At 47.0% G+C, this 17969-nt stretch overlaps 1 protein-coding gene across 2 annotated transcripts in view; it reads right to left on the minus strand.

Annotated features, from left to right (window-relative positions):
* Positions 1-17422, minus strand: part of DDX23 (DEAD-box helicase 23) — a 33465-nt gene extending 16043 nt beyond the window's left edge. Inside the window, exons 1-5 of one of the 2 annotated variants that reach the window (XM_088448349.1) lie at positions 17334-17422; positions 16473-16660; positions 4604-4687; positions 2291-2390; positions 2105-2170 (exon numbers count right to left, since the gene is read on the minus strand). In XM_088448349.1, coding sequence (XP_088304475.1) covers positions 2105-2170; positions 2291-2390; positions 4604-4687; positions 16473-16660 — 438 coding nt within the window. In that variant the 5' untranslated portion in view covers positions 17334-17422. Of the gene's footprint in view, positions 1-2104; positions 2171-2290; positions 2391-4603; positions 4688-16472; positions 16661-17301 lie in introns of both variants that reach the window. The other variant, XM_088448257.1, reaches the window with a different exon arrangement.
* Positions 17423-17969: the final 547 nt, after the last annotated feature.

Raw genomic sequence — 17969 nt, forward strand, 5'->3', positions numbered from 1 at the left:
AGATAAGTACTTATTGATTTGTGGCAACATTCCTATTTCATGTTTGAAAACAGGATAAAAGTATAAAACCTGATTCAAAATAGTAATAAAGACGACTGACGCCATTCACAAAGAATGAATGGAAGAAACATGAAAAGGGTGGAACCTGAATGCAATATTATGTCTAGTAAACAAAAGGTTATATACAGAAAGGTAGTTCTAAAAAGAGAATTACTGAAAATAGACCATATTTTCAATCTCATGTGCATAGAATAACTACAGCATGGAGCATTCCTCATTTCTAGCATTTGTTGCTGAATCTTACTCGTCTGCAAAGCATGGTAATGGTGAACTAATGACCAACTTCACGAGTTGAAGGTGTTATCTCATTTGAAGTTTAAATCCCTTCCGTAACATAGTACTTTGGTATGTGTGGCTGGGAGGGAGGGAGAGAAGCTCCTTAGAGGTTCTCCAGTAGAGTAGAGATCAGGTGCAGCAGCTGCGAATAACAGCTCCCCCAATCAGAGCCGGCTTTTGGATCTCTCCTACTAGAGGAGGACTGGTGTGAGCTGCCAAGGAGCCAGCTATGTGCAAAGTGCTGGGTCCCTATACAACACAACAACTGAAGAAAAGGGATATATATTTTAAACGAAACCAGAGTCACAATTAAATAGGAGTAGGTTGTAAAATGTAAGCAGATATGTTTAATTAACACTACAGTCCCCAAATAACCCTAACTGCATATCAAGAGTTCCACTTTGGAATATAAAATGTTGTTACACATTCAGGTTCTTATACAAAGTTAGGAGCAAATCTAAAAATGGGCAATTTTCACTTTGGCATAAACATTTTGTACCATGCAGGAATGGGGGCAGGTTTAAAATGTGCACAAAGATTTAGAGTTCGGAAGGGGCATGTCCTAATTTCACTTTAAATTACAGGGCCATATTCAATTGTCGGAAAAAGTCCCGGACTTGTCGCCTGCCAGACTTTCCGCCTACATCGCGTGTTTTTGGAGAAAACCACTTTCCGTGCGCGAGACCAATTTTCGCCCTATTCTATTCCAAAGGATGCAAAAACGCGTCCCGGCGAAATGTGCTGTCACATTTGGGGAAATCAGCTTGACACCCCCAAAAGATGAACTGACATGGGAGATCACTATGGATACCCCCAAATAGCCCTGCTGAAGGTATTTGGGGTGCTTAAATGCTCTCAATTGCGGCTATTTAGCGTCTTTGCACAAGTGGTGAAGAACAGCATTTAGCAGTATTTTTTTGCAAAAATAAGTAGTCCCAGCAAATTTGGGGTACATGAAAATGGGTGCAAGCATGGCTTAAAATCGCTAAAGTGAGGAATTTAAAAAAAAAAAAAAAAACGCAAAAAAACGCACCTTCAGCTAACACCTGCAATCAAAAATACACCTGGGGCATACTTGGGGGAGCCCCTGGAGTCTATTTAGCTAGTTTTTAAGTTTGGCCCCCACTACGAAAGTACTTTTTTGGGGTGATCTAAAGTATTTTTTAAAGTTTTTTTTACGCAGTTTTCCTTTGGGGGACTGTCCCAAGGCTGCAGGTGTGTTCCCGCAACTTTGCACCCCAAACCTCCAATTCTGCATTTTTTTTCGCCTCCATTCAGAGGCGAATCTTTTCCGCTGGTTACAAAGCGCGGACTTTTCGCACCGGCGAAAAGTCTTTGCAATTGAATACGGGGATAAGTTTCCGCCTGGCAAAATGACGCCATTAGCAGAAATTTTTCGCCGGCAATTGAATACGGCCCTTAGTGTAAAAACAAAGCACCCCTTGCACTTCAACATGGTTTGTTCCATTTTTTTTTATTATTTGCTCCTAACTTGGCCCTCAATTGGATCCAGTGACATGCAAGGAGGAAACCTCTGCCTTATGATGCTTTAAACACCAACACCTTATTTATTAAGGCTGCTGAAATTGAGTGGAAGCCCTGAAGATTACGCCATGGAACCAGGTTATTTGTAAATGACAGAATACTGCAATGGAATATGGAGCAGTGTCCACTGACATGAACAAGCTGCGATGAGGATAGACGTACAGACCATATAAGTCAGAGGTTATTGTATAAGCAAAGGAGGCGCTGCAGACTCATGATCTACCTTAGATTCTGCCTCTTCCTCTTTTTTCTTCTTTGCCAACAGCTCCTCCAATGACAGCGGCTTAACCTGCAACACACAGACCATAAGAATCATTGCCGAGCTTTGGGATACAGTACGTTGTCTGGTTTATAATAAAGGAGCAATTAAGTGCTTATATAGTGGAGTAATGCAGAACCATGAGGCTACCTTTTTCTTTTTCTCTTTCTCAACCTGTGTTTCCTCTTCACCTTCCTTTTTCAGTTCTTTTTTCACTTTGACATCTTTACCTCGGCCAGGAGATGGGCTCCTAAGGAAAAAAATGCAATAGATAGATCTATAAGCACTTGCTAAAGTGGATGTAGCTAGTGAGAGACAGGAAATAAAATAAAATCAGATTTCTGGGCATTTTTAAAGGAGAGGACCTTCCATAATGATGATGACCCCCCAAACTAGCAGGGTACCAACGTATGCGACTCCAACATTGGACCACCAAGTACACGTGAAAGTTGGCCATGTGACAATCATAATTTGCCTGCCAGCAAAGTTGTCATGACATGTTTCAGGGCATACAGTGGGTAACACATCCAGTCCCCGCTGTTCTGCCATTTGCTGAAGAGGTAGACATGACGTACAAGGAAAAGCTTACAGTAAAAGACTTGTTCTAGCCAGTTGCGCCTCTGTATTTGTTTTTGCACATATCACTAAAGTCAAATAGATGAGTTTTGTGCTAGGAAATTCCTATGTTCCTTCAGTCTAGATGTTTAGTGGTTACTGCAGACAACCCCTGGTTTATGCATGGAGCACTACATAAATCCAAATAAGAAAGCATAAGTTCTGTCTAAATGCTAATAAGTATTTTTTTTTATTGCTAAATTGACCTGAACATGTATCACCTACATTATTACAGACACCTCATTCGCTGGGTCACTAGCTTTTGTGCTCAGAGGTGGTAGTGTCCACCCTCCCCTTCCATGTCTCTCTTATGTTCTCCCCATCGTAACCTGTCTCTAACTCTTCCCATTGCCTTCCACCCCCTGTCTGTCTCGTTTTTCTCATCTTTGCTCACATCTCTCTCTCCCGCTCTTGCCCTCATCTCTCTTCACATGCCCCACCCCATTCCCTCCCTCCACCTTTTCTAAATTAGTGCAAATAGTGCCTTTATCAATCTGATATCCCGAGGAGCTCATCAATACATCAGCCCTAAGGCGCTGCTAGCGCAGGGATCTCGGTAGCTGACCTGCCACACTGCTGGGTGTGACTCACAAGCAGCTGAAGCCTGGGTCCTGCTCTGGAGAGTGGACTCTGCAGTCACAACAGCTGCAGGTGTCCCTTTGCTTCCATGCCAAATTTTGGGTTAAATGACAGCAGGAGACAAGACTCGGAGAGTACGGGAAAACGTCTACCCCTACACATCAGGGACAGACATTTTAGGACATCATATATCCTGTCTTCCATATTAAGAGCAGTCATTGACAAACACAGATTTTATTTTTGGGCTGAGCTGGTTTCTAAAAAGTTTCCAAAAAGTAAAATGAAAAATCAGAGTTGAATTCTCCTTTGACTAACTGTATCCTTGTGAAGTAGTGTCTGAATGCTATACATTCAAAACCATAATATTAAAAACATAGCCATAGTTCACGAAAATTAATGGGATTCAAGATTTCTGAACTTTGCAGAATTCATTTTCTCAAGACAAACGTTGTGTGGGGTATAGAGGGGGAGAAGACAGTTTCTGATCTTGATAGAATTTAAAGTGCCAGGCTCCACTGTTAATCCATCTATACCCCAGTGTAACTCCAGTGTCCCCTAGTGGAAGGAGAAAAAGTTTTTTTTTTTTTTTTTTTACATTAAGCCAGAGTTTCCCAAACTCTGCTATTACAGTTCATGTTATAAGGATAAGGGGGCCGAATTCAATTCAGTGTGATGATGAATAGCCAAGGGAGGGAGCTCCCGCATATATTCAATACACTGCGCTGTTTGGCGGCTAAAGGATTTCTTCTCACACCCCTCCCCCCGGGGATGCGAGAAGAAATCCGACAAAAGTGCCGGGTGCACAGCTGTTTGCCGGCTTAGCGCGGCACTAACAGCCGTGCGCCCGGCATTTTAGTCAGAGAATGCTGGTTACAGCGCCTTAACACCCAGGTCAAGTCGCGAGAACCGGCATTCTCTGACTTAACCAATTCTCGACCAGGCAAACAGCACGTTGTATTGAATAGCTGCGGGAGCTCCCTCCCGCGGCTATTCATCATTGCACTGAATTGAATTCGGCCCTATGAGTCCAGGTGTTTAAATCAAATTGACTGAGGTACTAATTAAGTCACCTGTGCTAAAGCATGGCTATCCTTAAAACCTCGACTGTAATGGTGGAGTTTGGTAAACTCTGCATTATGTCTGGAGTGTGGACCCTATTAACGTACACTGGATTCGTATGCCGAAATCTAGCAATTCACATTGAAACTAAACATTATGGTATGGTACTTCCTTCAAGAAATGTTTATAATATGGTTGTGATACTTTTACCTTGATCTTTTCTTTTCTTTGTCCCGACGATGTGTATCCTTTTCTCTCTCCCGCTCTTTCTTCCTATCTTTCGGTCTTCGATCCCTATAAATCAATAAAGTAATTAGAAAGATTTTTAAAAAAATAATATCAGATTATGAAGTGGCATGTAATGTCTGCATTCATTTTAGTTTCATTTTTTTATATTCTTCCAGTATATATACTGGAAGAATATAAAAAAAATGAAACTAAAATTAATTGCAATAACTACCAACATGTTTGTACAAGTAGTGGATAAAAAAAACAAAACACCACCACCACATAAGTAATATGCAATACGCAATATACGTATTTTGATTGCGGAAGACCTTTGAGGCTGCACGTAAAAAAGCATGTAAACATTGTGATATGCAAATTGTCATTCTGGTGAATTTTGATACTAACGCGGCTTGTTTACTAACTGGAGGTACAGTCATAATTCTCTTTTTGAGTTATTTAATGAATTTCATAATTAACCTACGACTTGTTTAGTAGGTGGAGATACAGCTATAATTCCACACTGTACTGAATGTATATTTTGTTAATGCACTAACTGGACTAATTACTAATCACTGACAGGTCATGGACTACATACATATTTATCAGACTGTATGTGGACACTAAAAAACAGATTGCATATACACTAACGCTGTTACTGTCCAAGGTCTAGATTGAATATTTGGGAGATACATATTATACTGTGCTACACAAATAAACTAAAAGACTCATTAGACCATTAAGATTTTTTTTATTCTGGTTTACATGGTTTGTTAGGCATCTGGAGTAATTCTCGATTTATTAATTTTGAAACTGATTTTGTTCTATATTTTAAACAGAGAATTTTGATAAATCAAATATTTCAATAGTTTTGGAGATATTGCCATGTTATCTGTTTTTATTTTAAATTAGGGACACTGCACTGAAAATAAAGCTTCCACACAGGTCTGACTTCTGCATTAAGCAAATAACATTCCAGCATGATCAAGGCTATATAAGAAAATGTTGGACTGCCTTGATCGCCTGTCAGTCAGGTTGCAGTGCATAAGCCGCTCATCACACCTGGTCATACACATTTACTAGATCAGTGGTGCAAAGAGCACTGGCATTGGACTACCAGGAAATGGAAGATGGTAACCTGATCAGATAAATCACCTTTACCATGTAATTGACAAACAGAAGAGTACACGTGTGGCCCGAGCCTAAAGAAATCTACAGTTCTTAGTACTTGATTTCACCAGTTACCATTTCTTGGTTTAATGAGCTGCAAGGCCCATTTTCCTGGCATCGTTTGATTGCAATCATCCCCTTAGATAGCATGGTCAATGGTAACTACTACTTAATTGACCAAGTGATCATCTTCACCCCATATAGCATCAGTTCTGTCTTCAGAGGATAGAGGTCTTCCAGAATGCCAATAAAACCATCCACAGAGCAGTGTTCTCCCCACGATTTATTCATATAGAAACGTCAGCGCAGCGTGACATTCGGCCGCGCCACAGTGCCAGGCAAAGCCAGACTGGAGGTCAGTCTGTATTAAAGGAAGGGAGCTGTTGCTGGCAGGAAGACTGAAGAGAGTGGTCCTTCTGTGTCTACTCTCTGCGTTTCAGTGGTCACGTGATTGTTACTGTAGGGCCTTCTCTGTAGCCAGCAAGTAGGGTAGTATCAGTCCATCCAGCCAGTGGGAGCAGCATCTGGGTGTTTTTTTTGTTTTTTTTAACATTTTGTCCGAAAAGCAATGGTGTAGTATCTGGATGGTGTTTAAAAGGTTGTGTGTGTCAAAAAACTCTGAATTACCAAAGTTTGAACAGGGCATGATAGTGTGTGCCCAATGGATGGGACATTACATTTCCAAAGGTGTGCAGACATTCAACATTCCTCGATCTACAGTGTCATGTGTGCACCGGGAATACCTCATGGAAAGCATTACCATGCACCGTAGAAGTGGCCGACCATGGGTGCTTAATGATCGTGACCAGCGGGGTCTGGACAAATCTGTCCTTGGTAACAGACGAGCGACAATGGCTCAGATCACATCAACATTTAATGCAGGTGGTACCAGACACATATCCAGCAGGTCAGTGCATGTTCTTTGGGCCCTATTCAGCAGTGCACGGTAATGCACTGCTGAATGCAGATTCCCAATGGTCGGGAATCTGAGCAGGTGCCGAATCCATACTGCGCATGTGCAGTACAGGTCATGAGTGATCGCAATGCAGTCCGGCAGCAGACAGTCTGCTCCCAAAACAGAGGAGTATCGCTGCCGGAGAGAGGGGGGGGGGGGTTGGAAGAGGCCAGGATATACGTCAGCTGAAAGAGATTTCCTGGCATCTTTGTTGTATCTGCAGCGGCCGGCTTGCGAGACCCCATGGGTTACTCAGCCGGACGATGTTATTGCAGATTATATGATGCTGTATCCTCGGAAGCAGCTCGAATAAGTAATACATGCAGGAGGCATGAAGCCTCCTGCTGCATTACCATAATTGCAAGGACGGAATTGTAGAGCAAAAGACCCACCAGAGTGCACCTGTTCACGTGGCATGGGTTGGGTCCACCTGAACACATCATTGACCGGTAACCACTATGTTGCATTACTTGATGACCATTTGAACCCTTCATGGACTTCATGTACCCCCACAATAATGGAATATTCCAGCAGGATAATGCACTGTGTCATCGTCCCAAGTTTTCCAGAATTGATTCAAGGAGCATTTTGGAGAGCTCTGACAAATTGTGTGGCCACCACGTTACCCGACATGAACCCAAATCGAGCATTTATGGGACATGATGGAGAGGTCTATTCGCACCTAATATCCTGCACCTACAAATATCAGGGAACTGTGGGAAGCTATCCAGACGGCATGGTTCAACATCTCTAAAGAGGTCTTCCATCCACTTGTGGTATCAATGCCATGTCAAGTTGCTGCACTTCACTGGGCTAGAGGGGGTCTTACCCAACACTAGGCATCTATCCCATGACTTTTGGCACTTCAATGTATTTGGACGCTGTTTAAAAAATTGTGTGTACAAATAGCAAATGGGCAGTATCTGAGCCACTCTTAGAGGATTTTGCCATCTAAAACGAATTAAAACCTGTTTAAAGAATTGCATGAAGCAAAATACTCTAAATAACCTGATGCCGATTTCAATAGAGGGACCAGATCCTACAGATTGTGACAATGAAAAATCTGCAAACAACTGGGCCTCTAACAAGAGAGGAATTAATATATAATATGTTAATTTCGAGTTTAAAATCAATTTAAGGACAGGATTTCAACATTTTATTATTGCAAAGGCCGTCACCACCCGGTTACTTCTTGATGCCAACAAGCAGGCAAATTTCTGGGGAAAACACTGCAGACCATGTATTGTCACCGAATAATGTAATAAGCATGACAATGCTATCCATATGACAGGGGCTTCTTATGGTGTGTACACACGGGATGATCGACCACGATAACGTTATATGATCTCCCGGGTGTGCTGGACGATCGATATCGATCATCCAGCACACCACCAACGACTATAGCGATCAACGGTCGCGGGTCCCTATAGTAACCTGGTTGATTTCTACCAGGTTGGCCTGCATGCACAGGCGATGGACGAGATCGTCCATACATGCCCGCGCATCGCAGGGCACCAAAAAATATGAGATATGGTAAGAACTTACCCTTGTTATCTCTATTTCTACGAAGTCCATAGGGTTCCACAGGATACCTTGGGTATAGGTGTGACGTCAGTCGCTGGGCACCATAGAGTTAAGCTTTTCAGCCTCCCAGGATGCACTAGGGTCCCCCTCCTATACCCCGCCCCCGAGCCAAGGCACCTCAGTTAGTTATCAAGCCATAGGCCGGAGGAGGAGAAGGAAGAGAGAGAAAAAAGATCTGGACACATACAAGAATCACATTCTCACCAGAGGGAGACGGAAAACCGGTGACCAGAGCAAAGCCCATCTGCAGCACAGGTGCGACAGGGCGGGAGTCCTGTGGAACCCTATGGACTTCGTAGAAATAGAGATAACAAGGGTAAGTTCTTACCATATCTCATATTTTCTACTTCAGGGTCCATAGGGTATCCACAGGATACCATGGGGATGTCCCAAAGCAGTATCCTTTAAGGGTGGGGACGCTCCTGTGCAGAAAGGAGAATCCGCCGCCCGAAGGAAGCATCCTGAGAGGCGAAGGTGTCAAACCTGTAATACCTCACGAAGGTATGGACAGAGGACCACGTAGCAGCCTTGCAGATCTGAACTGCCGAGGTACCACGTCGAGCTGCCCACGAAGGACCCACAGACCTAGTGGAATGAGCCTTCAGAGAAGGAGGGACCGGTAGGCCTTCATGAAGATAAGCTTCAGAAATAGCCATACGGATCCAGGCTGCCAAAGTTTGCTTTGAAGCAGGCCAACCCTTTTTACGGAAGCCATAGAGGACAAACAAAGCGTCCGACTTCCTAAACGAAGAAGTGCGGTCAACATAAGTCCTTAAGACCCGCACAACATCCAAAGAGGCCTCACCCACGGAAAGACCCGGTGAGTTAAAGGCCGCAACAACTATTTCCTCGTTAACATGAAACTGGGAAACAACTTTGGGAAGAAACTCGGGCCGAGTGCGGAGCACTGCCCTGTTCCCATGAAAAACCAAGAAAGGGGGTCTACAAGAAAGAGCCCCTAACTCAGAAACACGTCTGGCCGAAGCAATGGCCAGAAGGAAAACAGTCTTAGCTGTTAGCCATTTAAGATCCACTGAGCCCAGTGGTTCAAACGGCGGTCCTTGGAGAGCCCTCAGGACCACAGCCAAATCCCAAGGCGCCACAGGTGGAACAAAGGGCGGCTGAATGCGGAGAACACCCTGCATAAAGGTGCGCACATCCGGGATTGTAGCAATCCTACGGTGAAACCAGACAGATAGGGCCGAAACCTGTACCTTCAAAGAAGCAAGGCGAAGCCCCTGATCTAGTCCCGCTTGCAGGAAGGCGAGAATCCGAGACAGACGAAACTCCCGCGGTGCATAACCTCTCGGTCGACACCACTGGAAGAACGTATGCCACACGCGATGGTATATCCTCGCGGAAGACGGTTTCCGAGCTCGTAACATGGTACGCACCACAGAGCTGGAAAACCCCCGGGACCTCAGCATGGCCGTCTCAACAGCCACGCCGTCAAAGACAGCAGAGTCAGGTCCGAGTGAAGGCAAGGACCCTGAGACAGAAGGTCCGGTCGGAGCGGCAACCGCAGAGGACTGTCCACGGACAGACCCTGAAGGTCTGAGAACCAGTGCCGTCTGGGCCACGCGGGAGCTATCAACAGGAGCGTCCCTCCTTCCTGTTTGAATTTCCAGATTACCCGTGGAAGAAGGGAGACCGGAGGGAACAGGTATGCGAACCGGAACGTCCACCGGACGGACAGAGCATCCACCAGAGACGCCCCTTCGTCTCTTGTGCGAGACCCGTACACCGGCAACTTGTTGTTGTGCCGGGACGCCATGAGGTCGATTTCTGGAAGACCCCACCTGTCCACCAGTAGTTGAAAAACGTCCGGGTGCAGGGACCATTCCCCCGGATGAACGTCCTGGCGACTTAGAAAGTCCGCCTCCCAATTTAGCACTCCCGGGATGAAGACCGCTGATATGGCCGGAAGATTGCGCTCCGCCCAAACCAGGATCCGAGAGACCTCTACGAGAGCCGCCCGACTGCGAGTTCCTCCTTGCCTGTTTATGTAGGCCACGGTGGTAGCGTTGTCCGACTGGACCTGCACCGGGCGACCCTGGAGAAACCGCTGTGCCTGCTGGAGAGCATTGAAGACCGCACGGAGTTCCAAGATATTTATTGGAAGCTCCGCTTCTGTCGGCGTCCACCTGCCCTGGAACAAGTGTGGACCCGAAACTGCTCCCCAGCCCCGAAGACTGGCGTCCGTTGTCAACAGAACCCAATTTGGAACCCAGAACGGACGTCCCTTGTTGAGGTGGGTCGTCTGTAACCACCACGCAAGGGACAGGCGAACCTCCTGGGTGAGCACAATCGTCTGGGACTTCAGAGACTGAGGCAGCCCATTCCACTTGGACAGGATCAGGTGCTGCAGAGGTCTGGAGTGAAACTGGGCGTATTCCACCATGTCGAACACCGACACCATGGAGCCCAGTAACCTCATCGCCGAGTGTAAGGACACCCGGCGGCTGTGCAGACAACTGCGCACCCTTGACTGTAAAGCAGAGATCTTGTCCTCCGTCACGAAGATCCTTTGCTGTCCCGAGTCCAATAAGGCTCCAAGATGCAGAATCCTCCGAGACGGGATTAGAGTGGACTTCTGCCAGTTGATTAGCCAGCCGTGCCGTTGCAGCAGTGCAATGGTCAGGTCCAAGTGGCGTAACAGGAGCTCTGGAGATCCTGCCACCAATAACAGGTCGTCCAAATACGGCAACATGCGGACTCCCTGCAGCCGCAGAGAAGCCGCCATGACCGCCATCACCTTGGTGAAAACACGTGGTGCTGTTGCCAGGCCAAAAGGTAACGCCCGAAACTGGAAGTGGTCGCTGCGGATTGCAAACCTGAGGAACTGTTGATGGCGCAAAAGAATAGGGACATGCAGGTAAGCGTCCTGTATGTCCAATGACACCATGTAGTCCCCAGGTTCCAGCGCTAGAATGATGGACCGTAGGGTCTCCATCCGAAACTTCGGGACCCGCAAAGACTTGTTGAGTGCTTTGAGGTTGAGAATCGGACGATATGACCCATTGGGTTTCTGTACCAAAAATAGATTTGAATAGAAACCCTGGCCCCTCTGGGAGAATGGAACAGGCACTATAACTCCAGCCTGGAGCATAGTGTGCAATACCTTCCGCAGCTCCGTAGCCTTGTTCCGGTCTGATGGTAGACCCGTGGTGAAGAATCGAGCCGGGGGTCTGTGCGGGAAGGAGAGGGCGTATCCGTGGGAAACCACCTCCAGAACCCAAGTGTCTGTCGTAGTGGTCGACCAACACTGGGCGAACTGTAGCAGGCGGCCTCCCACCCTGGGATCCCCCAAAGGGAGGCCCGGACCGTCAGGCCGCAGGCTTGTCATCTGGCTTGGGGGCCGGACGTCTGGTACTCCATGCCTGCTTCCGGGGCTTGACCAATTTCTTAGGGCCAGCCTGTCGAGGAAACGACTGTGGTTTGGGCCTGCCCTGGGCCCTAGATGACCGAAAGGACAATGGTCCAGAACCAGAAGGAGCAGCGGCCGACGGGAGACAAGCAGATTTGGCTGCCGCCAGCGTGGCCACAATCTTATCCAGATCCGGACCGAAGAGAACTTCTCCGGTAAACGGCAACGCTTCCAGACCTTTCTTGGAATCTGCGTCCGCCTTCCAGGATCGCAGCCACAAGGTGCGACGAGCAGCTACCGCTGCTGAAGAAATTCTAGACACCAGAGTACTAATGTCTAGAGCCGCCTCGTTGATCTAGGTGCCCGAATCACGGAGATTGCCAATCAACTCCGCCTGTTCGGCCGGACAGTCGGATTCAAAAGAAGCCTCTAATGAATCCGCCCAGCGCTCCATCGCTCTGGCAACCCAGCAAATGGCCATAGCCGGCCGTGCTGCCCCCCCTGCAAGGGAATAAGCGGACTTCAGGCAGATTTCTACCTTGCGGTCCGTAGCATCCTTAAGGGAGGACATGGATGGCATCGGCAATGTGGCACTACGGACAAGACGGGTCACGTGAGAATCCACCTGTGGAGGGGATTCCCACTTAGCAAAATAATTATCCGCGAACGGATAAGCCACCGCCAGGCGTCTCTGCGGCTGGTATCTTTTGCCAGGTTGTTTCCACGCCTCCTCTAAATGGTCCACCAACTGACCCGAAAGAGGAAAGACTGTGGCATCGCCCTTCACATCTTTGAAAAAGGCATACTTAGATTTAGCCGCTGGGGGAACTTCGTCCTCAATCACCAAGGCTGTGTGGACCGCCCGAATAAGTCCAGGAATATATACTTTGGACTTAGCATCAGCGTCCTTAGTATGGAGAGGTTCCTGATCGTAAGGATCCAGAATCTCCCCATCATCAGACGTCCCTTCGTCATCCTCATAAGGAGCGGACAGAGACGCCACCGGCCTTTTATGAGGCCGCATCACAGACTCCCCTTGCAACACATCCGACAAGTGCTGTACAGAACTCGTCAGGGAGTTAACCCACGCTGGCTCCTGAGAACCCGGGAGCGGGGAAATAGGGAGACTGTGGGGTACCACCAATTGTCGTGGGAACCCCTGCATGGGTGACGACACCACAGACTGCTGGGACAAACCCATCGGAGTAAACGCGGGCTGCGGAGCTAACTGGCCCACTAAAGCTGTTAACGCCTGAGCGAAACAAGCCCAGGGCGGCTCCTGTACCGGTGCTGTAACCGTAATAGGCCGCGCCATGGACAAACACTGCCAGCAAAGGCCCTCCGCGCTACCCTCCCCCTCCGCTAACGGTACTTTGCACGTGGTACACTGTAGCCGGAGGGGAAAATCACTTTCAGACATAATGGCACCACGTATGTGACCTCTCTCACCAATTAAGTATTAAATAGGCGAGAGACCACCCTGCAGCACCGCACCGCAAGGGCTTTAGCAGAAAGAACAGGGACAGTAATAAAGCTGACAGTTTAGAGAAGAAAAGTTACAGGCAGCGCTAGCACAGTCACATACAATGCAGAGAAATAACAATTCCTGCACTAACAGCGCTGATCACTCAACTACACAGACACAGGGCCTGGTAGGACACAGCGCTGCATACACAGACCTGAGCCACAGCGGAGGAGAGGTATGCGGGGGGACCCAGACCACGATGCTTCCGTCCAGCACTTCCAGCAGCGTTCACCATGCGTTCTGGAGAAGATGGCCGCCGAGGAGCAGAGAGGAGGCTGGCCTGGGGGAGGAGCGCTGCCACAGGACCAGTCGGCAGCATGCAGAGAGGGCTGTGTGCAGCGGGGGAGGCGCCGGCTGTGAGACAGGGAAGGCGCGCTCCCCTGGCATGCATTTAACCCCTGGGACGCCGCAGCGCTACCGCTCTGCTGCGGTCCGCTGTCCCAGGGGGTAGTGGAAAGCGCAGGTTGGTCGCCTGGCTCCACGCTGCAGCCAGTCCCCAGGGAGCCCCCTGCCTGGGGACTTAGGACCATGTGACCAGCGGGGACCCACCGCGGGACCCCGCTGCTTACCTTTGTCCCCCTAGGATCCGGCCATGGTCCGGAACATCTGGGGTCACCGCTAGCTGTGACCCCAGATGCTCACCAGCATCCCCGGATCGGTACCGGCGTTCTGGTACCGGCGGGGGTGTAGGGAAGACAGCATGGACATCAGGACTGACTGTCCATGCTGTACATCCAGATGTGCAGCCACAGCTGCACTGAAGAAAGCTTCAGGGGCTCTTCTAGCCCCCACTCCGACAGGTGCACCCGACGCCGGTCGGGCACCAAACTAAACTGAGGTGCCTTGGCTCGGGGGCGGGGTATAGGAGAGGGACCCTAGTGCATCCTGGGAGGCTGAAAAGCTTAACTCTATGGTGCCCAGCGACTGACGTCACACCTATACCCAAGGTATCCTGTGGATACCCTATGGACCCTGAAGTAGAAAATGCATGATATGAACGATAACTATATGATCGATATCGTTCATTTTAATCATAAAGTGTGTACGCACCTTTAGTCACCAGATCTGAACACTAGTATGCATTTACAAGATATCCTGGAAAAATGCCCAAAACAGTGATTTCTGCCATCAATCAGGTGTCGGTTAAATGATGTTCTTGTGAAGAATGATGCAGCATTACACCTGGTCAATTCCAGACTTTGGTAGACTCGCATACAGGCCACACTGTCCCATCGTATTAGTAAATGACATGTGCAGAGGAAAGCTCTTCTGGGATAGCCGCAGACGCAGCAGCCGCTGCCCCCCCCCCCTTACAACACACACGCATTATATTATATCCACACACACAAATTCTCAACATCTCTGGACTTGTTACAAAGATTATGACTCAAGTTCCTTCCAATACTCATGGCTTTATAACTAGAATATTTTAATGCCCCAAATATTTTTCTGTTTAATCTAACGCAGTCTTAAGAAAAAACAAAAGTACATGCAGGGACAAGTTTTAAGGATCTTTATCTATACTAAGCAGTGATCATGCTTAATGACAAAATATGTGTGTCCCAGGGATCGTCCACTTTAAAAAAAAAAAAAATAAATAAAAATGGGGTCCTCCCTGACCATTTCTGGGTCCCATCATAATTTATGCTTTAGAGCTCCCCATATGCCTCTCAGAACTCGCCACATGCCCCTAAAATGCCCATCTGATACCCTCAAAAGCATCAGATATCCCCACATGGCCCTTAATTGCATGTTTAAAGCCTCCATGATCTTACAGGCGATATGACTTGTCTGTACACAAAACCCATAGTGAATAAGTAGGTTTACCATATCATCCCTTTAAACTGAGACACTCATAGATTACACAGGTTCTGTGGCTCGTTAAAACCAGGTGAAATCCAGGCTTGAAGTCAACCAGCCACAGATCCTGTGTAATTAACTCATGTGTCCTGTTTTAAAGGGATAGTATGGTTAGCCTATGAATAACACTTTAGGTAATAAGAGGCAGATTTATCAAAGGATATGTGTGGTATATCCTAGAAGGCAACCGATTTCTGAGGTGGTATATAAAAATTAAAAACTACCGGGATGTATATACAGGAGACCACAGCAGATATTCCAGATATCTGCTGCAATGCCCTAGTCATCTTGTTAGGGCAAACAGTGGGCGCCTTTCAGAAAGGGCCACTATGCGCACCTTTGGCGAGCACACGAAAAAGGGGTGTGGTCATTTAGGAAAGGGGACGTGTCCTTGAAATGCGTGCCCTTTTCATCACTGTAGGGGGGAGTGCCCAGCATTCAAGCTCTCCCAGCAGTGTGAATACATGCCATGCCGGTCACTACGGCCTACAAGTGGGGATGGCTGTTTTAGCTTTTCACTGTATAGTAGGCCTTATTCACGTTACGTCATACAGTAGTGCCCCTTATAACACATTTATGCCACGCAATATGCCTTTTACACATTTATGCCACGCAGAAATGCCTTTTACACATTTATGCCACACAGTAATGCCCTCCACACATTATGTCATGCAGTAATACCCCTTACAAATTATGCTACACAGCTAAGCCCGGCCTTTACACATTATGCCGCACATTAATGACCTTTAAACATTATGCCTCACAGCAGTGTCCGGCCATTACACATTATGCCACGCAGTAATACCCCTTACAAAATATGCTACACAGTAATGCCCCTTATACATTATGCATCCCCCATTCCCAGCAGCCTTTTACCTGTGTCCCTCTAGTAGACCTCACCTGCTGCCTAGCCCCCCGTGCCCACATCAGAAGGCAGCCACACCAGCCCACGGCACGAGTCAGTGCAGCCCTTGAACATAGCGCTGCTGTCATACAAATCTGGTGCTGTGCGTGAGCCAATTGGAAGTTGTGCAACGGCAGCCGCTACGGATTGGCTGCCAGTCCGCAAGCTCCAATTGGCTCACGACCGGCACCTATTAGATTGACAGCGGTGCATTTAGCGATGCATGCAGGGCCATGTCACCGAAGACGCGCTGTGCTGCGCCCAATCCCTGATAGCCTGACATGAATTGGCAGAGGCACAGTGCATCCCCGGCTCTTTTTTAAAAGTGAGTCCCCAGTCCTTAATGCCAGGTAAAATACGCGCTATAGCGCATATTTGCAATCACTGCTAAGTAGAATTTATTTAAAAATTTATATTTGACAGCTTTCCTTCATTGACTTTAAAAACGGAAAAAAAGCTTATAAAATGCAGAAGGCAGTTTGCTCTTACCTCTCATTAGATTTAGACCGCGAACGGGTACGACTGCGAGAGCGTCTTCTCTCCCGAGAACGATGTCGCTTCCTGTCTTTTGATGGAGAAGATTTCCTATCACGGTCCCTCTCAGGAGATCGGGACCGGGACCGCTTACGCTCCTTGGATGGAGACCCATCACGTTTATCAGTCAGCTCCCCAGCCATCTGTATACAATAATAAACTAAATAAAAGATATATACATGGTTTTTGTATCTTTAACTTAAAAACATGCAAAATAAATCAGAGGTGAGATGTACAAATCATTTTCAGGGAATGTCTTACTCCCAAGAAGTGTTGAACTTCTCCGAATGCTACATGTAGGCCCTGGTCTTGCTCTAAACTTTATATAACAAATACTGCAGCCTGATGTATTTATGAACAGTTTATAGAGAAGTTACAGATGATACGTTGGACACAAGCGAGACTTTAAAATAGATGATTTACTATTTTACATAAAGTGTGACAGACAACATTCTAGGTATAGTATGATCTCCAATTTACACACACAATAATAATATTAATAAAGCATCAATACTTATACATTTTCCAGAAGAGATGACACAATAAATGCAATCTGTAAAAGCTACACAGGCTATGCATGAAACACATCAGACATCACTTTAACAAGGCTAATAGGTAATCAGATGCCACAAACCCTGTTTTCACCCTGCATGGAAACAGACTGTGTTGATAACCTCTCAGGTGCCATGGAACATAGACACAACACGGACAAGGACAACCCTATACACCAGCCCCGTACTCTGCTATGGCCGTGAGCACACTCACACCGGTCACCGTTACTCACCACTATACACCGGTAATATACTGATTTCTTACTGTACGGTACGTCGCTGATCCGTACACACTAAGCCACCATCTTGGTTTCCTGTGGAATGCTGGGAAGCCAGGCTGCCGCTGTACGGAAGTGTACGTATTACGTCCTTGGCTGAGGTGATAGGCTGCTCTTTAGCGCCTCTAGCGATTACTGTGCTGCAAATGCCGAGGATTCTCCTAATGTTCAGTTTCTGTTTTTTTTAATAAAGACTGTTATATAAAAGGGGAATAGATGCATTGACTTGTGCATGGAGTAGTGAAAGGGAAGTGAAGGGGAATAGATGCACTGACTTGTGCATGGAGTAGTGAAAGGTAAGTGAAGGGGAATAGATGCACTGACTTGTGCATGGAGTAGTGAAAGGTAAGTGAATGATGTTGGTAAAGTATATTATGCTACACTATCAAAGGTAGAAATGAAGCAGTGTTTTAATTTATTGTCAAACAGCACCCAGAAGATGACTGGACATCATTTACAAGGTGTAAATTATCCAAGGGTGAAGAAAATCACCATTGGTCCACACGTTTGCCTCGATTTGTGCATTTAGGTATGGGGCCAGTGTGCCATCTGCCAGAGTTACCTGCCAACTCTGGGAATATAGTAACCAGTGGCGAGGGTACAAATGACTACTATTGGTGGCC

The sequence above is a fragment of the Taudactylus pleione genome, unplaced genomic scaffold (assembly GCF_031769625.1).
Source record: "Taudactylus pleione unplaced genomic scaffold, aTauple2 ptg000005l, whole genome shotgun sequence".
Lineage (NCBI taxonomy): Eukaryota > Metazoa > Chordata > Amphibia > Anura > Myobatrachidae > Taudactylus > Taudactylus pleione.